Source organism: Eptatretus burgeri, chromosome 17, assembly GCF_056783735.1.
Source record: "Eptatretus burgeri isolate ZD-2024b chromosome 17, Ebu_testis_v1, whole genome shotgun sequence".
NCBI classification, from domain to species: Eukaryota; Metazoa; Chordata; class Myxini; order Myxiniformes; family Myxinidae; genus Eptatretus; species Eptatretus burgeri.
The window spans coordinates 15,138,117-15,160,576 of NC_140977.1; the positions used below are offsets into that span (position 1 = coordinate 15,138,117).

The 22,460-nt window shown below is 40.7% G+C and overlaps 1 protein-coding gene across 4 annotated transcripts in view; it reads right to left on the reverse strand.

The window, feature by feature from the left end:
* Positions 1–6,389: 6,389 nt before the first annotated feature.
* LOC147009382 (uncharacterized) overlaps positions 6,390–22,460 on the reverse strand; it is a 16,299-nt gene continuing 228 nt past the window's right edge. Inside the window, exons 1-4 of one of the 4 annotated variants that reach the window (XM_085862041.1) lie at positions 22,179–22,460; positions 21,888–21,966; positions 20,832–20,970; positions 6,390–7,766 (exon numbers count right to left, since the gene is read on the reverse strand). The exon at positions 22,179–22,460 is cut by the window's right edge and continues 62 nt beyond it. In XM_085862041.1, the coding sequence (XP_085718167.1) occupies positions 6,577–7,766; positions 20,832–20,970; positions 21,888–21,966; positions 22,179–22,243 (1,473 nt within the window). In that variant the 5' untranslated portion in view covers positions 22,244–22,460 and the 3' untranslated portion in view covers positions 6,390–6,576. Of the gene's footprint in view, positions 7,767–20,831; positions 20,971–21,378; positions 21,967–22,178 lie in introns of all 4 variants that reach the window. The other 3 variants (XM_085862043.1, XM_085862044.1, XM_085862042.1) reach the window with 3 other exon arrangements.

Consider the following 22,460-nt stretch of genomic DNA (forward strand, 5'->3'; position numbering starts at 1 on the left):
TATATATATATATATATATATATATATATATATATATATATATATATATACATATACATATCTATATCTTCTTCTTTCGGCTGCTCCCGTTAGGGGTCGCCACAGCAGATCATCCGTATGATCCGCATGGTGATTTGGCACATGTTTTACGGCGGATGCCCTTCCTGACGCAACCCTGGTTGCCTCTTACGACACAGGGATATGGTACACCTATTTTAACCGGGGAAAACACCGGCCTCGTACACTGGTCCTCATTTCGCTGATCTCGGAAAGATGACAGGCTGAGTCAACCCCCTGGTGTATTCATTCAATTGCCCAACGGGGCTTGAACTCAGGACCTTTTGGATCCTAAGCCGCTGCCCTAACCACTGCGCCAACACCAGGCTTATCTATCTACCTATATGTATATATATATATATATATATATATATATATATATATATATATATATATATATATATATATATATATATATATATATATATATTGTTGTGGTTGATGAAATTCGCAAACCACCATTCAGGTCCCGTAGGTGAGATATCTCTGTAAGTATATGTGTAGTTCGGCCCAAACCCGTTCTTTAGAGGGAATAAATGTCATTCATTCGGGCTGCGACCCTTTTAGATAGCCGTTTTTCTTTTACTATCTTTATTTTGGACCAACCGCCATTACTACCACCACAACCACCACCAACCACGTCTCAACAGCCATCACACAACAACCACCAACCGCAACGCCGCTTCACAACAACAACGCCAACAGCCACGACCTTTACCGTCACATCTCGCCCTCGCAACCATCGCATCACCGCCATTCCCGCGCCGCTTGTGGGCACCGATCCTGGACTCGTACAGGGCGCGCACCGAGCAGCGGGTGCAAAAATACCAGCCTTTCCGAGAAATCGGATCAAGAACGATTCACGCCCACTTCTGTTCCGTCCTATCAGCGAGCGTGGGGCGATTTGGCCCCGCCTCCAGGTGCGTCGGAGTATAATCGCTATATGCAGATTCACGGATCAAGAATCATTCACGCCCACTTTTCCTCTGTCCAATGGGGAGCGTGGCTCCGCCCCCGAGCGATTCCTGATCCAAAAATCTGCATATGATTTCTCCTGTCGCACTATAAAGCGCCGAGCGCGGAGCAAATCGGTGCAGTTGGACGGAGTTGAGAAGAGTGGAGAGTGGGAGAGTTGGAGAGTTGTGGCAGCGGCGAAGGCAGCAGTTGAGTTGGGAGGAGTTGAAGAGTTGAGGGGAGGAGGGAGTTGGAGAGTTGTGGCGGCGGCGAGGGCAGTCGGGAGAGTGTCTGTCGGGGTCCGGGGAGGCTGGAGGGGCCAGGAATCTTTGTGGAGGTCTGCGCTCGTGTCAGAGTCGGGGAGTTGCGGAGAGGGGAGGCCGGTAACGCGACCGAGGTCGCAGTGGAGTCGCTCGTTGCGGGACCCAAGCCAGCCAGATATCCTCATTCCCCCGAGCATCAACAACCCCCTCCTGTTCCCCCCCCCCGCGCTGAGATAGTGTGAGAAGGGGGCCCCGTTCCCACCCCATTCCAGGCAGTGCCAGCGAGGCCCGCGGAGTCGGGGCGCCGCCGCCATTTTGCGGCTCATCACCAGACGGGTAGGCTCGACGCGGTCTCGGCCCCAGGCCCGTCTGCCCCCTCATCGTTGAGGGTGGCCCCTTCCTTTTTCTTTTGCTTTGAGTATATGTGTTGTCGGCGCCGTCTGTGAAGTAAAACTGTATAAGTGTTGCCGTGTGCTCGGTAGTCGGTAGTAGTTCTGCATTGTGTTTCTTTTGTTGCAATTGCTTTTGGTGCATAATTGTTGTGTTTCTTCTTTTGTTGCATTTGCTTTTGGTGCATAATTGTGATAATTGTATATGTGTGCTTTCCGTTTGCCGCGGAATAAATGTGCTTTATGTTGAACTGTTTTTCCCGTTTCGTTTCGTCTTTTCTTTTATTGAATCTCCATCTTACTTCACGTAAAGGGTTGGTCGTGGGCTAAATACGCCCAATAATTAATCGAACCGTCGAGGTTGACGATAACACCGCTCGGTTATCCTGATAGTACGGAACGGGTCGCTTAAAGTGGCCCGTGTCCGAAGTCGACCTGCGGCGAGGTGCGATCGCCCGGTCTACCCTCCGTGTGGGTACTTAGGTAGGTCGAATTTGGCGAGCAACCCTATCCCACGCGGGGGGCCGATTGGCACGATCGTGGTGAGGCCGAAAGGCCCACCCGTGACTAGTTCCCGGCGTTAGTCCGAGAGGGTCACGATGGGATTGTCCGTCCGGTGGGCGACGTGCCGCGATTCGAGTTACGTGGCCGCTCGCACGCCGGCGGGCGCGGAATCCGCAACAATATCTATACATATATATATATATATAATATAATATCTATACATATATATATATATAATATAATATCTATACATATATATATATATATAATATAATATCTATACATATATATATATATATACATATATATAATATCTATACATATATATATATACATATATATACACATATATATAATATCTATATATATATATACACATATATATAATATCTATACATATATATATATATATATATATACACATATATATAATATCTATACATATATATATATATACACATATATATAATATCTATACATATATATATATATATATATATATATATATACATATATATATATACACATATATATAATATCTATACATATATATATATATATATATATAATATCTATACATATACATATATATACATATATATATATATATATAATATCTATACATATACATATATATAATATCTATACATATATATAATATATATACATATATATATACATATATACATATATATATATATATACATACATATATATAATATCTATACATATATATATATATACATATATATAATATCTATACATATATATATACATATATATAATATCTATACATATATATATATACATATATATAATATCTATACATATATATATATATATATAATATCTATACATATATATATATATATATAATATCTATACATATATATATAATATATATACATATATATAATATCTATACATATATATATATATATCTATACATATATATAATATCTATACATATATATATATATACATATATATAATATCTATACATATATATAATATCTATACATATATATATATATATATATATATACATATATATATATATATATATATATATATATATATATATATATATATATATATATATATATATACATATATATAATATCTATCTATACATATATATATATACATATATATACATATATACATATATATATATACATACATATATATAATATCTATACATATATATATATATATATATATATAATATCTATACATATATATATATACATATATATAATATCTATACATATATATATAATATATATATATATATATATAATATATATACATATATATATAATATCTATACATATATATATATATATATACATATATATATATATATATATACATATATATAATATCTATACATATATATATATATATATATATATATATATATATATATATATATATATATATATATATATATATATATATATATATATATATACTCAATGTACTCTTTGTAGAATTAAGTTTTTGCTTCGACATCATTCCAAGCAAAGCTTCCATGTGCACAAGCTTGTCTTTTATTCGTTACTGAACAAACAGTTTCAACTGAACTAAAAGTTCTTTCGGTCTCGAGGTGGCCAAAACTGCCCCAACAGTACCACCCTGATACACCACCTTATTTGACATAAGCAAAGGTACCCAGTGTTGCTGGGAAAAGGGGGGCCCTCCTCCCACCCCAACCCATCTGGTCTCCCACCACACCCATTCCCCAAACTCTTCCCACCCCTCCCTCTCGACTCCCACTGCAACTGGTAAGTTATGAAATGTGAGAAAAATGAGTTTAAAACCACTAGTACGGTGTATTATGGTAATTGATGCGATCCCACAAAGTTTCTGCGTGATTTACCTTGGGAGCTGAAATGAGTAGCATCATAACCAAACAACCAAAGAATGTCTTTTTCGCTTTTATATGAAAGATAACATCGCTCCAACCTTCGAATGAAATGAAACAACATCCTCATCAAAATAAAGACCAATAACTGCACCATAGTTGCAAGAAGAAAGCCAGACAAAACACACACACACACACACACACACACACACACACACACACACACACACACACACACACACACACACACACACACACACCAATCTCATCAACACTGATGGTACAATGTGCCGATAGTTATTTAAGATGTTGGAAATAGCGGAAAGTTGAGGTGTCAATATCCTGAGAGAAAAATGTTAAGTTTTGCCAAAAATGCTTTCCACGTTTCAAAAAGATCGGTAACAGTTTGGCTTGCACCCTGCAGATGGAGGGTGGTTTGTTTCGATGTGCAATGATGTCAGTGAGAAACATTAGTTGCACGACCTATTTGTTATAAGCCAGGTTGGTATCAATTTGACCTTTTTGTAACAAAAAGATCTTGATTGCATCGATGCAGTTCACAAAGCAGGCAAAAACCTTACACGGCTGGGCCAACAGACATTGTGTTAAACAGATGTCATTGCATGTACATCTCCTCAAGCAGAACTTGTAATTTCCTGTGCATTAAGGCAGATTGAGCAAGATGAAAATTCATTATATTCACCACTGCAGTCATCACATTATTGAGCTCTTGGCACAAAGATTTTCTTGATGAATAATACAATGAAAATTTACCGTCGAGTGGCCAATTTGATCTTCAATGATCTTTGATCTTTCCAAATCCCTTTTGTTTTCTGACCACAGCAGGGGCTCCATCTGTTGTCGAAGGAAACAATTTTCTGATGTCAATTTCTCTTTCCTTAAAATGATTAACAAACATCTTCACAATATATTCCCCTATTGTTGTGCCATGCATGGGAATTAGGCAGCATACCTCTTCTCAAACTTTGAGTCACAGAAACTCACAACAACGTTGGCCATGGTAAGTTATTGAAATCATCACTTTCAAGTGCGACACGAAATACCATTGCATCTTTTTTTATGCCACCATCTGTTATTTGTTGAAGTTTTCTGACATTTCGCTTATGTGTTTCTCCACTGATCTGGCAGACATAGATACGTCTTAAATTCTGAAGAAGGTCGTGTGTTCACTGTGCAAACTGTTGAACAAAACATTTGAACAGCTGAGAAATCCTCCTTTATACATTCCCGGTCTGGAAATGTCTTTCCATGTTTTGCAACACATTTTACGATTTTGTAACTTTCCTCTGTGGCTTGATTTTTACTGACACAAACATTCGTAAAGACACTGCTTTGCTTTCTGTGCATCGCAATGGCCACTTTAATTGACTCCTCCTTGTCCGCCTCGTCCTTGAAGTGTTTATCGTGCCTTATTATTCCCGTGCTATCGAAGAAAAGTGGGAATATTGTGATTGTCTCCACCGTACGTCCGTCTTACCCTGTAACTCCTCCTACACCGTTTGAAATAGGAACTTGAAACTTTGGGACATGGAAGATATATGTATGGGGAAGAGCACAACACTTTCGGATTTTTGATATGACCCCTCGGGGTTGGAGTCATGGGGGTCGATTAAAAAAAATTGTCTTATAGCTTTTTCAATCAAACATATTCATGAGTTATACATTTAACAACATATTTTTTTAAACACATGATGATCAGAGGGTGCTTGGGGGGGGGGGTAGGGGGTGCTTAGCGGATGGGGGGTCAAAATAGCTCCTCCTACCCCATTTGAGATAGGAACTTGAAACTTTGGGACATAGTAGATATATGTATGGGGAAGTGCACAACACTGTCGGATTTTTGAGATGACCCCTTGGGGCCGGGCCAGAGGTCATAGGGGCTGATATTTTTAAAGTGAATTTACCATTGTACATGGTAAATTATTTGATAAAGAACTTACTTATGTGGCCCCCATGAGTGACAGTCACAGGTTTTACTGTATTTATCTAATCGATTATGAATAATTATTATAATTAATATTATACACAGTTCATTCCGATGATTAAATTGATGCACAGTTCTATATTGCTGGACAGTGTTAAATTAATGTTTCATGAAATGTTGACATGCTTGCAATGACTTCTGATTTAGTAAACATAGTAAGTCTTTGGTCATAAAGCACATCAAATAGAAAATAATAGTCGATTCATTTTGCAAGAGAAAATTTCACCTTGCGTTAATGGGAAAAAACAGTACGCGCGAGAATATGCGATGGTGTGCCATCGACAACGTAGTTCTAGTTTGAAAATGTCATTGTATACGTGATGTGTGGCAAACAACACTTCATAACATAGAGCATAAACAGCACGGTCTTTATTTTGAACAAATCTGTATTCATCTCTCGAAGAGGGATAAAATTAGTGAACATCTAACTTTGCTTTCTTTCGAACCACTATTTTCCCCCCCAAAAAACACCTAATCAATGAAATTTATCACAAAATTTCCTGAGAATCAAGATTGGCTGACCCCCACCAAACGTTATGCAGTTAATAATCCAATTGAATCGTTTTTTTTGTGAATCATCATGTGCCTTTTAAGGTGATATGACTGATTAAAAGATTTTCCACAAGTTGTGCATTTGTATGGGCGTTCTCCATTGTGAATCATCATGTGTGTTTTAAGGTTAGATGAATAAATGAATGCTTTTCCACAAATTGTGCATTTGTGTGGGCGTTCTCCATTGTGACTCTTCATGTGTGTTTCAAGGTGAGATGAACCAATAAAAGATTTTCCACAAATTGTGCATTTGTATGGGTGTTCAGCATTGTGAATCTTCATGTGTGTTTCAAGGTGAGATAAACGAATAAAAGATTTTCGACAACTTCTGCATTTGTGTGGGCGTTCGCCATTGTGAATCATCATGTGCGTTTTAAGGTGAGATGAACGAACAAAAGATTTTCCACAACTTGTACATTTAAATGGGCGTTCTCCATTGTGAATCTTCACGTGTATTTTAAGGTCGGATGAACGAATAAAAGATTTTCCACAACTTGTACATTTGAATGGGCGTTCACCATTGTGAATCATCATGTGTGTTTTAAGGTAGGATGAACGAATAAAAGATTTTCCACAACTTGTGCATTTGTATGGGCGTTCATCATTGTGAATCATCATGTGCCTTTTAAAGTCGGATGAACAAATAAAAGATTTTCCACAACTTGTGCATTTGTATGGGCGTTCACCATTGTGAATCCTCAAGTGTATTTTAAGGTCGGATGAACGAATAAAAGATTTTCCACAACTTGTACATTTGTATGGGCGTTCTCCATTGTGAATCATCATGTGTGTTTTTAGGTTGAATGAACGCATAAAAAATTTTCCACAATGTGGACATTTGAATGGGCGTTCTCCATTGTGAATCTTCATGTGTGTTTGAAGGACAGATGACGAAATTAATGATTTTCCACAAATTATGCATTTGTATGGGCGTTCTGCAGTATCAATTATCACATGTGATTTTAGCATGGACGAATGAGTGAACGATTTTCCATAAGTTTGTTCAGCTTTCTTTCCTTTGTGAAAAATATTCTCAGCAAACATTTCATTATTCGGTTTGTCTTGTCTGTAAAAAGTACTCTTGATCGCTTCAGTTGGCAGGTCTTGCGGGTGTGTGTCTGAGCTGTTCCTGCAAGTCGCTGCATTCTCTCTTGGAGATTCACTGGATCCACCTGTAAATATAACATCACATTTCCTGTGAAAAACAATCAGATTCTGTGCAATACTTGGAATATTATTCTGACAAACGTACCAAACATGTACAACTGTATTTGCACTGCATGAAAGTAAAAAAATATTCTTGATGTAAATATTCATTATTCTATGTTCAAGTTTTGGTTCTTCCCATGATATCCATAATTTAGGGTAAATTCATCCAATTATCAATGATGAGCCACGTGTTTGTTCCTGAAAATTGACAGCTTTGTAAATGTGGGTGAAACAAACTGCTTTAATTAATTCGACAATTCATTGAAAACAATACCCCAAGTAGTTTTCAAATACATACTTCAATATTAAAAATTACCCCCGCGTGGGGGTGAAAGTCATGTCTATAATGTTTTTTACTATCATAATCGATGAACCCTTGCCAGATATCTCCTAAAATGACAGACTGGATAGGTTTTGAAAATGGCGACTTTCACAACTTTCGTGACCTCGACCCTGCTTGACCTCAAATCCGGGAAAAAAAATATGTCGTTGGGTATCACTGATCGACCTCTACCGACACACCAAATTTCATCAAGATTGGAAGTAAAAAGTTTTTTGTACCGCAAGGTGTTTTTGACCATCTTCCAGGTTACGTGGCGGCCAAACGGGACGGAAGTTCAAAAATCTGTCCAGTTCGATACAAGATAATTTTTTTTTTTACTATCATAATCAATAAACATTTGCCGAATATCTTGTCAAATGGCAGACCAGATAGGTTTTGAAAATGGTGATTTTTATAACTTGCGTGACTGACCCTGATCTTGAACCCGGACAAAAGTTATATCGTTGTGCAACACTCATCGACCTCTACCCACAGACTAAGTTTCATCAAAATCGGAAAGAAAAATTGTTGACGGACGGACATTTGGTCCGGCTTTATGAGGTCATCTCGGTGGAGTGTCCTAATAAAAAGGTGATTTTAAAGATTGCTGAAAAAAAACAAAAAAAAAATCTGGAACCATCATGCTATCGATGTTGTATTATCTATCTTAATATTTCGGCACGCCCCTTTTTTTGTTCCACCATCAGATTTTTGTTATTGCATGAAATGAAACAAGCTTTGACATATATAGTAATGATATTATTGTCTTCCTTAAGAGGCCCCTCAAAATTCGTTTTGATGATTATCTATATTAATATTTCGGCACGCCCCTTTTTTTGTTCCACCATCAGATTTTTGTTACTGCCTGAAATGAAACAAGCTTTGACATATATAGTAATGATATTATTGTCTTCCTTAAGAGGCCCCTCAAAATTGGTTTTGATGATTATCTATATTAATATTTTGGCACGCCCCCTTTTTTGTTCCACCATCAGATTTTTGTTACTGCATGATATGAAATTATATTAATATTTCGGCACGCCCCTTTTTTTGTTCCACCAGATTTTTGTAACTGCATGAAATGAAACAAGCTTTGACATATGATATCGTAATGATATTATTGTCTTCCTTAAGAGGCCCCTCAAAATTGGTTTTGATTATTATCTATATTAATATTTTGGCACGCCCCCTTTTTTGTTCCACCATCAGATTTTTGTTACTGCATGATATGAAATTATATTAATATTTCGGCACGCCCCTTTTTTTGTTCCACCAGATTTTTGTAACTGCATGAAATGAAACAAGCTTTGACATATGATATCGTAATGATATTATTGTCTTCCTTAAGAGGCTCCTCAAAATTCGTTTTGATGATGATCTATATTAATATTTTGGCACGCCCCTTTTTTGTTCCACCATCAGATTTTTGTTACTGCATGAAATGAAACAAGCTTTGACATATATAGTAATGATATTATTGTCTTCCTTAAGAGGCCGCTCAAAATTGGTTTTGATCATTATGGTCGTTAAACAGTTCATGTTCATCCGACTTTTATTATTCCGACTGCACTTCATTAGAACATAGATTGTGGGTGGATGCGCAGATCCCAGGAGAACAACTATAGCTGTACAGAACAATTCATATTATCGATGGATAAAAATGATATTTAATTGATATTATAATAAATTGTTATTTAAAATATCTTCATATTTTGTGAGTTTTTAGTTTGTTGTGAAATATTAGGTCCTCGGGTCTCCACATAGTGGCGTACAGGCTTAAGTCGTACTTCTGTTTACTACCGCAGAAAATCACAGAACCATCCGATCGACATGCTGTTCACAGTTTCAGAATCAGCTAAATTCTACAACATATGAATACGGAGACGAAACTGATCCGGCCTTTTGGATAACTTTAAAGTAGGGTGCCCTGTAATTTTAATGCGCTCTATGGATCCTCTGGAACTCACGAATGGTACACGTTGTGTAGTCACTAAACTACGTGGTAATGTCATGGAAGTGGAGCTACTGCGGGACAGTCAAAGGGGAAAACCTGAATGATAATCAATGGATAAAAATGATATAATTTATTGTTTAAAATACATTCATGCTATCTGTCTTTTACCATATGTTGCCAGTGATGCCCATCGAAGACGGGCACCTTTACTAGTCTTATATAATGTGGGAAACAGAATTGTTCATTGAATTTATAATGAGGTAAAATGCCAATTTGCTTTTGTTCGTGCTTTAAGAAAGAATTTAATAAATATATGCGAGGAAAGCTAGTCGGGAGGCATTGTACACATTCCTTCGTTGTCGTAAAAGACCTTGAAAAACCTTATCTATTGATTCGCTGGCCCAGATGGCCAGGGCAAGAAATCACATCCTCTTTCCTCCTCTCACCCAGAGAATCTGATGCAAGCACCGGTAAGAGACAGTTTCTCATCCTGTGTTTGTGATTTTAACCTTACAAAGTTCCATCTGTTAATTTCCTTTGATGTATTAGCCACGCCCTGGTGAGATCACATATATACTCAATGTACTCTTTGTAAAATTATGTTTTTGCTTGCGACCGCTCCAAGCTAAGCTTCTTTATGCACAAGCTTGTCATTTATTTGTTTCTGAACAAACAGCTTAAAGTGAATTAAAAGTTCTGTCTCAAGGTGGCCAAAACTACCTTGACAGTACCACCCATATACACCACCTTATTTAACATCAGCAAATGTACCCGGCGTTGCTGGGAAAAGGGGGGCCCTCCTCCCACCCCAACCCCTCTGGACTCCCACCACACCCATTCCCCTACCTCCTTCTCGACTCCCACTGCAACCGGTAAGTTATGAAATGTGAGAAAAATGAGTTGAAAACCACTAGAAAGGTGTATAATGTAATTCTTCCATGTAACTTATTATTTCCTGCGAATCTATGTATTATGTAATTCAATCCCCTCTGAAATTCTGTAATTGAATTTGCAATTACTCTATTTCTAAATATGTTCTCTTTTGTCCATTTTTCTTGATATATGCATACCATCATCACTTTACTGCAGGAGAGAGAAGAGAGAAGAGAGAAGAGAGAAGAGAGAAGAGAGAAGAGAGAAGAGAGAAGAGAGAAGAGAGAAGAGAGAAGAGAGAAGAGAGAAGAGAGAAGAGAGAAGAGAGAAGAGAGAAGAGAGAAGAGAGAAGAGAGAAGAGAGAAGAGAGAAGAGAGAAGAGAGAAGAGAGAAGAGAGAAGAGAGAAGAGAGAAGAGAGAAGAGAGAAGAGATATATATATATATATATATATATATATATATATATATATATATATATATATGTGTGAGCGCATGCACGCACACGTCCATGCACACCAGCACGTTTCAGAACACAACGATTTTTGCCGAAACAACACACAAGTCAAGAAAATGACCAAATACCAAGATTGCAAAAATGAAGTGAAAATATCCTCCAAGTTGAAGAGATCCAAAATTGTTTGTCAATTTGTTGCCATTTTTTTCTGTCATCCACACTCTTCCACAAGACAAGTTCATTTGCAAACATGTAAAATAAATCAACAAAAAGTGTCCATTTAAAGCCCATTGAGAATTGATGATCGGTCAAATTTAGGATATCAGGATAAAACAAGGTACATTATTGTTGGCTATTTTATTTCACCAAAAGATGAAAGGGATAATGGATGTTTGAGAAGTTTATCCACCATCGTGGTTATTTCTCAAAGCAATGAAATCAAAACTTTGGGTTTTTCATTTTTCTTCACAACAGAGTACATTATCAAAATGTCTGAAACATGAAGAGGCATTGACAGAAACCTTCATGGAGATGTCTCTTGAAGGAAGAAGCTTCAGTCATTGGGTTCTCGTGTATACAGACCGACATTGTCAGGTCAGGTTAGATATGTGACTTGCTATAGGTATCCTGTAAATCTGCACTAACCTGTTCCAGGGTTGGGTTGTCGGCGACGAAACAGTCTCCCTCACCTAGTTTCATGGTGAGGAGGGTGTATGATATGGACACCCAGCAGGATGAAAAACAAAACCTGTCAAAGGGCAGAGGAGCTCCTGACGAGCAAATGGCCATCCATATCTCGTGCCCAACTGTGTCTGCGGACGTTCTCCTGCAGTTGGGTAATCTTTATATGAGGAGGTTGTTGGCAAGATTTGCACTCCGACCACCGTAAAAACCATTCATTCCACAAAATGCACAAAAAGCATAAAAAAAATCTGAAAGCCCATTCTATGGGAGTACTTCCAGTGCAGCTCCCCGGATGAAAGGATTCGGGCAAAACCTTCGGGTGTCATTTCCCTGGTCTGTGGATATGCTCTGACTGAGGCGAGTGATCTCACTGTGAAGGATGCATTCTACACCACGCTCAAGTGTGTGATTGAGCAGTGCCCCAGGCGAGATGCACTTGTCGTCTTGGGGGATTTCAATGCATTGACTGGAACTGATAGGGATGGTTATGAGACATGTGTTGGTCCCCATGGGTTTGGAATTGTGAACCAGAATAGTACTAAGTTCCTTGACTTTGAAAGAAGTCATGGATTTAGGGTGGCTGGTTCATGGTTTCAGTGCCCATCGGCTCATCGCTGGACGTGATATTTCAACGCTGGTGGTGTGGCAAAGGAGATTGCTGGAGGATGATCCAGAACTGCAGTGTCTGCCAGAGTGCTCAGTTACTCAATACTGACCACAGGCTTGTTGTCACAACTCTAAAGTTGCAGCTCAAATCCAGGAGAATGGTACCATCTCAGCCTTGGCAAGCTCAAGGATGAGAAATTAGCCAAGGAGTTTGCGAACAAGCTGAGTGGGGATTTGGGGAGTCTGCATGCATTGGCGGATCCTGAAGAGTTGTGGAGTGTCTTCAAGACCACCATCCTTGATGTTTCTGGTGGGTGTCTTGGAACTCACCGGAGGTCGAAGAGGAATTTTGTCTCTCAAGGGACACTGGATACCACTAAACAGGGTCACAGGGCCAGGCTGAATGGCAAAGCTGAGCTGTTCAGGGAGCCAAGGCATAAAACTACATGTGCACTTAGGGTAGACAAGGAGGGCTATATGCGAGAAATCTGTGAAGGGGTAGAGCATCACCTGTGGTCAAGTGATTCTCATCCTACTTACAGGGGAATTCACGCATTGCGTTCCTCCAAGCCCATCCCTCAGTGTACTGCAGTTTGAGCAGATGGTGGCGGGCTCTTGACAGAAGAGTTCGAAGTGAAGGCCCGCTGGGCCGATTACTTTCAGCGGCTGTACCAGGCTGATCCACCAATTGTCAAGTTGAATGTCAGGAGTGTTACTTTCCCTTTTGCTGACCCTCCACCAACTGTGGTCCACCATCGTTTGGGGAAACACAGAGTGATGAACCGATTCAAATGGGGAAAAGCTCCTGGGATCTATGGTATCCTTGCTGAACTTCTCAAGGCTCGTGAAAATGCTGTACCTGTGTCGTTGCATGCAGTTCTGTGCTCTGCCTGGAACACAGGCATCATTCCAACTGACTGGAAGAGGGGCCTTGTCCCTCTCTGGAAAGGGAAGGGTGATTGCCAAGATCGCAACCGCTTCCGAGGGGTGACGCTGCTCTCAGTGCCGGAAAAGATCTTTGTCTGGATAATTCTGGACAGGGTTCACCACCATCTGCTTGAGCACCACCGTCCAGAGCAGTCTGGTTTTACACAAAAGAGGTCAATGATTGACGGTGTCCTTGCTCTTGGCGGTCCTCACCAAACGCAGAAGAGAGTTTTGGCAGGGGCTGCTTGCAGCCGATGTTGATCTCTGTGAATGTTTGAATTCAGTGAATTGGGATGACCTCTGGAGGATTCTTGGTCTTTATGGGGTACCACCAAAACTGATCAATCTGATGTCTGAACGAAACTCTGGGACTGAGAATGCTGTGAGATGTGGTGATACCATCTCTAATTTATTTCCAGTTCTTACTGGAGTTCGTCAGGGGGTGTGTACTGGTCCCCACAATCTTCAGCACTTGTATGGACTGAATTCTGGGGAGGATATGGGAGAGATCAAGTTGCGGTGCATTGTTATTCCCGCGCTTTCTAAGAAAAGCGGGAATATTGTGATTGTCTCCGCCCTCCGTCCGTCCGTCTGTCTTACCCTGTAACTCCTTGCACACCGTTTGAAATAGGAACTTGAAACTTTGGGACACAGTAGATATATGTATGGGGAAGTGCACAACACTTTCGGATTTTTGATATGACCTTGGGGTGGGCCAGAGGGGTTGGGGTCATGGGGGTCGATTTAAAAAAAAAAAAAATCTTTTGGCTTTTTAAATCAAACATGTTCATGAGTTATACATTTAACAACATATTTTTTTAAAGACATGATGATCAGAGGGTGCTTGGGGGGGGGGGAGGGGGTGCTTAGCGGATCGGGGGTCAAAATAGCTCCTCCCACCCCGTTTGAGATAGGAACTTGAAACTTTGGGATATAGTAGATATATGTATGGTGGAAGTGGACAACTGTCGGATTTTTGATATGACCCCTGATAGGGCCAGAGGGGGTGGGGTCATGGGGGCTGATATTTTTAAAGTGGATTTACTATTGTACATGGTAAATTCTTTTATCAAGAACTTACTTATGTGGCCCCCATGAGTGACAAACAGTCACAGGTTTTACTGCATTTATCTAATTGATTATGAATATTTATAATTAATATTATACACAGTTCATTCCTATGCATAAATTGATGCGCATTTCTATATTGCTGGACAGTGTTAAATTAATGTTTCATGAAATGTTGACATGCTTGCAATGTCTTCTGATTTAGTAAACATAGTAAGTCTTTGGTCATGAATCACATCAAATAGAAAAGAATAGTCAATCCATTTCGCAAGATAAAATTTCACCTCGCGCTAATGGGACAAAGCAGTGCGCGCGGGAATGTGCGATGGTGTGCCATCGACAACATAGTTCTCGTTTGGAAATGTCAAGATCTGACCTTGATTTCGCAGATGATGCAGTCATTTTTGTGGAGACGCAAGATATCCTTTTAGGGGCCCTCGAGGTGCTGAATGGAATCGGAGCCACAGGGATTACATGTTTCCTGGGTCAAATCTAATATTCAGGCTTTCAATGACATATTGGATGCTGCTATGTTGTCCGGACCTGTTTGTGGTGAGGATGGTGAGGTCACGGAGAGATTCACCCTCTCTCTCTCCCTCTTTCGAGTGCAGCCTTATGGCTGCTGGTTGCATCATTGGTTGGGACGCAGCTATGCTGCTGATGCAGTGTCCCCCTTACTAGTGCCCTGGTACTCATTTTGCTGACCTCGGAAGGATGACAAGCAAATTCAACCTCCTGGTGTATTAATTCAGCGGCCAACGGGGCTTGAACTCAGGACCTAACCACTAAGCCAACACCAGGCTGAGAGATTCACGTATCTTGGTGGTGATATTCATGTCTCTGCTGGCTGTGAGCCAGAGGTCAACACACTTCTGGGTCAGGCCTGGGAAGTCATGGAAACACCGGATCATGGGGTGTGGCACTGTCAGTACCTGAGGATGAAAGTCCAAGTCTTCAGGTCGTTGGTGCTTCCAGTCTTGATCTATGGATGTGATACTTGGACTTGGACCAGGGATCTGAGACCGAGACATTTCCTTTGGTGCAGAGTCTCTTCAGAGCATCCTTGACTATCGCTCGTCAGACTCTGTACCCAGTGAGCGGTTGCTGAGAGAGACTGAAATGAGATTTGTTACCTGCATTGTCCATGAGCGTTAGCTTTGGCTGGATGGACGTGTGGCTCGTTTTCCTGATGCTGATCCTACTCACCCGATTATTTCAGCGAGAGAGCCTCGTGAGTGGAGAAGGCCAATGGGCCGACGAGGTGTCTCCTGGTTGCAGCAGATTGATCATCATCTAAAGGAGATGGGGATGGGCAAGGCATCTGCCTGGGGGTTGGCCAGATGTCGGCCCCTGAAGTACCGGCAGAAAGTTGACACAGCGATGCGCTGCTCAGGTGCATGCACCCACACCTGACCTGACCTGACAAGACTGACATTAATGTCATGGTCGGTTTTCACTTCCACCTTCACAAATAAATCTGGAAAAAGTAACTTTTATTAAATGCGGGCAGTCTTGTGTCACATACAATTGGCAATATTTTTTTCTGCTCGTTTCTTTTTCAGATTCGATTCATTTTGTAAATAACACCATATGATGGAAACCTCAGTGCACTTCTTCTCTGAGATGGAGTCTCAGCACCATGTGATCAAATGGCTCGTTCCAGTCTCTCCAAAAACTAGACAGCTTAGAAGAAGTCGTGCACGATACAATGATTTCTGACACGACATCCATGGGTTCACATAACTGGTACACAGGTGCTCATGCATGGTGAAAAAAAGACAACACAAAACACAAAACTAAATTTGTACTTCGAAAATGCTAACAGTTCAAAAGTGAACAACTACCCCAACAGAGGCTTGTGATGGAAGGTTTTCTCAACTCGTGTCGGTAAGTAATGCTCTCCATGATGATTATGAAAACTGATATACTTGGATTTCAAAATTTAAGTGCACGAAAACCAGTTTATAAATTATGACATTATATCTTATAAGATGTAACAAAAATAGAACCAAGGAGAACAAATGAGCAAAGAGGAAGAAGAGGTGGTTTTCTCAGCTAGTTTTTTTTCATTCATCCAAAACCATTTCTGCAGGTACTCAGGTCGAGAATCAAATTTTAATTAGAACGACGTTGTCGATGGCAAACCATCGCATATTCCTTATACGCACTGCTTTGTCCCATTATTGCAAGGTGAAATTTTATCTTGCAAAATGGATTGCCTATTCTTTTCTATTTGATGTTCTTTATGACCAAAGACTTACGATGTTTACTAAATCAGGAGACATTGCAAGCATGTCAAAATGTCATGAAACATTAATTTAACTGTCCAGCAATTTAATCATCGGAATGAACTGTGTATAATATTAATTATAATAATTGTTCATGATCAATCAGATAATTACAGTAATACCTGTGACTTTGTCACTCATGAGGGCCAGATAAGTAAGTTCTTTATTAAAGAATTTACCATGTACAATGGTAAATACACTTAAAATAAAAAAAATCAGCCCCCATGACCCCACCCCCTCTGGCCGGGCCCCTTGGGGTCGTATAAAAATCCGACAGTGTTGTGCACTTCCCCATACATATATCTACTGTGTCCCAAAGTTTCAAGTTCCTATCTCAAACGGTGTAGGAGGAGTTATTTTGACCCCCTATCCGCTAAGGCCAAGCTCACATTTGCCATGGCGGCCGTGGGGTCTCCAAAATCTACGGCCACTAGCAATTATACGGTGGCCGCAGTATTTCCACGGTCACACAATGTAGCAGTCATATATGTTTTTATTTTTCGGAGAGCCGCGTGGCGTATTTATAAATAGTGGAGACCGAAAACGTGGGGGTGCCGTACGGTCTTTGATTTGATGTCGCACGGTGAAGTTAGGGCGTTCCTGCGGCGGCAATATAATTTTCAAGGCAGACGCAAGGTGCCCGCAAGGCCACCGCAGGGGGGCCCTAAGGCGAACGTGCGGCCAGACGGACGGTAATGAGTGTTTTTTTTTTTACCAGTTCTTTTGTTTCGGCTTGTCTAATTGCTACAGCGAACGTACAAATTAAAAAAGTTATAACTCCGCGTTACAATTCCACGGCGACTTTACGGCCTGTAAAATATAGCCAAACAGCATAGGGACACTCTGAGGCCACCTCAGAAACTCTGCGGCCACCTCACGTTTGTCAATTTAGAGGGCGTATGGCCGCTGTATCCACGCCGTGGAGCAAATGTCACTTAGGCCTCAGCACCTACTACCCCCCAAGCATCCTCTGATCATCATGTGTTTAAAAAAAATGTTGTAAAATGTATCTCATGAATATGTTTGATTTAAAAAGCTACAAGACAATTTTTGTTTTTTAATCGACCCCCCATGACCCCAACCCCTCTGGCCCGGCCCCTCGGGGTCATATCAAAATCCGAGTGTTGTGTGTGCACTTCCCCAGACATATATCTACTATGTCCCAAAGTTTCAAGTTCCGATTTCAAACGGTATAGGAGGATTACAGGGTAAGACAGACGGACGTACGGACGTACGGATGGACGGACGGTGACAATCACAATATTCCCGATTTTCTTCGAAAGCGCGGGAATAAAAATCAGCCCCCACAACCACACCCCCTCTGGCCCGGCCCCTTGGGGTTATATCAAAAATACGACAGTGTTGTGCACTTCCCCATACATATATCTACTATGTCCCAAAGCTTCAAGTTCCTATCTCAAACAGTGTAGGAGGAGCTATTTTGACCCCCTATACGCAGAGCACCCACGACCCCCCAATCATTATGTGTTTAAAAAATGTTGTTAAATGTACAACTCATGAGTACGTTTGATTTAAAAAGCTAAACACAATTTTTTTTTATCGACCCCCATGACTCCAACCCCTCTGGCCTGGCCCCGAGGGGGTCATATCAAAAATATCCCAAAGTTTCAAGTTCCTATTTCAAACGGTGTAGGAGGATTATAGGGTAAGACTGACGGACGGACGGCGGATACAATCATAATATTCCCGCTTTTCTTCAAAAGCGTGGGAATAAAAAATTCGATGAATCCCTGCTTATAATTGCTGTTCATTGCACAGTTGCACCACATGCATGCTCGAGATAGATCTCGCATGCGGCCAACAATGCGGTGCGTGCACGCTGCAAGTGCAGCCTTGCTTCTATTACAAAGTTCCATTCTGTATTGTTGGAGCAAGCCAGTGCATGGCCAAAGAGCGGGAAATACACCACATCTCTCATATGTAAGCATTGCATATCTTGAAGATTTTGATAAAAGTGGCCATGTGGGCCACCTTGGCTGGAGTTTTAGTGGCCCGACAAAGCTTTTGGTGGACATTGGCACCTGGGCCAACACTTATTTTGAACACTGGCTCGCATTAGTTAATGCACATTTATGATCCCATGGTGTCTTTCACAAAGAGTCAGCAAGTTTATTCCAAAAGCATAAGCAATTTTTTTTAATCCTAATCAAATCTGCATCAGTTCCTGAGTTCCTCCACAGAACCAGGGTTCCATCTATGCTGTTGATGATTCACCAATAAGAAATAAAACCAGTCCAACAGCTGAGGTGAGGTTGGAGCATTGGAGTTTTCATATTTTTGCTCCCTCATAATGGCTGCAGCTGTTGAAGAGTTCAGGTAGAGCTGGAAACAGCAAAGGACGTATCTTGTGTGGCTTATCTTCGTTGCTTTATTCATCTTTCTTTGACTAGAATAGCCGAGGGTTGACGAACTATCTCATCCAATTTGCAGCTGGGAATGATTGCCAAGGTGTGAGCCAATTGGGTGTTTCCTCCAATGACAGGTGAGAGATGATATTTGGGCTTTTAACACAAGTGAATTGTAACGGACTCGGACTCCCAAACAACAGCATGAGAGCACCGGAGACCAATTCTCTCAAGCAGAGGCGAATGTGAATGCATGAATAATCTAACATCATGCGATGGTTTTACTAATTATACACCATGGGGCCATTTCAGCGTGTGCTGTTGACCTCATGAGAGAAATTGTCGTTCACTGGAGGATAAACCCATGACTCAAAATACAGAGTAACTCGTTTAAAAGTTCAGATTCAAACCGGGTCCCTCAAACCTGAACACGCTGCTTCTGCTCTCCCAACTCAGGCTCCATCCTTTGGGACCTTACTCTGTACAGAGCGTTGGTGCTGCCGAAGCAGTTTTCTTGGCTATTGGGCACAACCCTGGACAGATCGCGACTACGAACAAAGAATACCAGCAAGCTGGTACTCATTTTGCCGACCTCAGAAGGATGACAGGTTGGGTCAACCCCACCTGGTATTAATTGAACAGCAAAGCAGATTTGAACTCAGAACCCAACGATCCCAAGCCCAGCACTCTCAGCATGAAGCACACACCAGGCAATAACTCAGGATGGAGGTCCTCAATGTCACACAAGAGATCATGGTCATCTCTCCAGACATATCTCAAGCTTCATACCCAGCCTGACATACCATTTTGCTCTTCAAAGTCTCACGCCATGGAATCCAAGGCCACCTCGACACAGGGCTTACCGACTTCCTCTACTCTAGTAGCAAACATGTGCCTTCCGACAGAATCCTTTAACTTCTCTCTCTGTCAAGGCTGGAGTGCCCCAAGGCAGTGTGTTGGGCCCAGTCCTATTCTTCACAAACATTCTCTCTGACTCTCCAAAAATTCCTCATTATCTTTTTGCTGATGACTCCACCCTACACCGTAGCATCTTTCAGAGAGAAAAGTAGCAGCCTCTTCCCTCTCTTCAGACATTGATGGAATTACAAGCTGCGAAAAGATGTGGAACATGTCCTTCAATTCTGGCAAGTCTCACTTGGAAAAAGTGATTGCATTCCAAAACAATCCCTTTTTCCAGTGATTCGAATTTTCCCCCTTCTCCCTCACCTCTTCATTTGTTAGTTGGTCGTTTTGTTACTTTTCTGTTTAATCCCGGCTTTCAACTTCCTCTTCTTCTGGTGTTTCATTCAACTTGTGTGCATCTTGTTCATACCGATGTGTCATTATACCCTGCTGTTATTGTTTCCCCTTTTCCATTCAGCTTTTGGTATTTCACGAGCCTCTATCATTCGTGTACAAAAATAAAACAACATTTTAAACTAAACAAACACAGATCCAATTAGAAGTGAAGATCATATAACTCACCATTCAGCTGGTCACTTTCCTCCTCTTCCAGACCAAAGGAGTCCACATCCTCAATTTTTATCTGTAGAATGTCAGGAAATCCTTCCAGCGCTTCAACCTTCATGTCACACCCGAGCACAGTCGGCTGTTCTGATTCCGGCTGCACACGACAGAAATCCTTCCATCAGCCAACAAGAGAGTACAGTTCATGGTGGGTGATCCTTAAAAGAGGCAGTAAACATACCACTCTTGCTGATGTTTGCTCCTCCATGAGTCCCTTGATCCCACACAGTACCGACATGTAAACTACCTCTGTACTTGAGACCTTATCCTTTGTCTAAATCAGTTACAGCATCTCACACAAACGCGCACCATTTGACACCCCCCCCCCACCCCAAAAATAAATTGTACATGTTGCAGGTTCTTCAGCCAATACTGTCATTGTATTCCATGTTGATGTACATTTTGATTTGGCGACATATAAAATGTACAAATGTTTTGATATTGATATAAAATCTGAGCCTGTTCAGCAGTTTTGGAACAAATGATATTCATCTGGAATACTTACCCAGCACAGTAATGCAGCACGTTTTTGGAGATATGGAGGTGCAACTTTTTTGATTTTCCCAAGACGGAACCTGTACCACATGACCTATGACATCATGATTATCATTAAAATATTCTACAGGAGGAGGTGCTCCTGTGGTGAAAATTTCACGTCAATCGGACCAATAATTGCAGAGAAATAAAATTCATACTGATCGAATCAAGCGTTGTACCTGTCTAATTATGACGTCATAATTGAGGCACCAATGACATAATCATCAACATATCTTATTCCCCATTGAGAGTACTTGACAATGAGCCATGTTTCAATTTTTTTGCATTGAGTGGTGAGGGAGATAGAGGTGGAACGTTTTTCCAAGATGGCGTCCATACCACGTGACCTATGACGTCATAATTATGAATAAAAATAATTCTGCAGGCAGAGGCACTCTTCTGGTAAAATTGTGTCAATCAGACCAACGGTTGCCAAGAAAATGAATTTTTTAAATGCAGACACACGCACACACGTACGCAACCAAATGCCAAACCCTGCTTTTTGTTTGGCAAGTGCAGGGAAATGTCGATATTGTTTGGTGAAGACTGAAGAGGCCTAAAAATACAAGGACAGAGGATGTGTTAATACAAATGGATATTGTTGTGAGTGGTATTAAACAAAGCACAAAAGGAACATGGGAACTCAAGAAAAAACATGATATAATATATATATGGTGGTGGTGGTGGTGGTGAGGGATGAGGGATGAGAGGTGAGAGGTGAGGAGTGAGGGGTGAGGGTGAAATTAATAAAGTACATCCACCCTTTACCTTCTCACACGATTCGTCCTCCAGAAGAGTTTGGTTAAGATTTGATAATTAACTTTCGAACACATCGACCACAGGACACACAAACACTAAATTTTGCATTTCAAAATGACGACAGGGCCTCCACCGATCCACCATTGTGATCCATGAGGTCCACAAATGACTGAAGCCTCCACTGGTCACGTGATGCTCCGAAAACCATGAACAGCGCGGGTCACGTCACGTGGTTACCCTTGGTTATCGCTGATATCTCGTGAAGAAACATGTTATAATCTGTATCGCGAG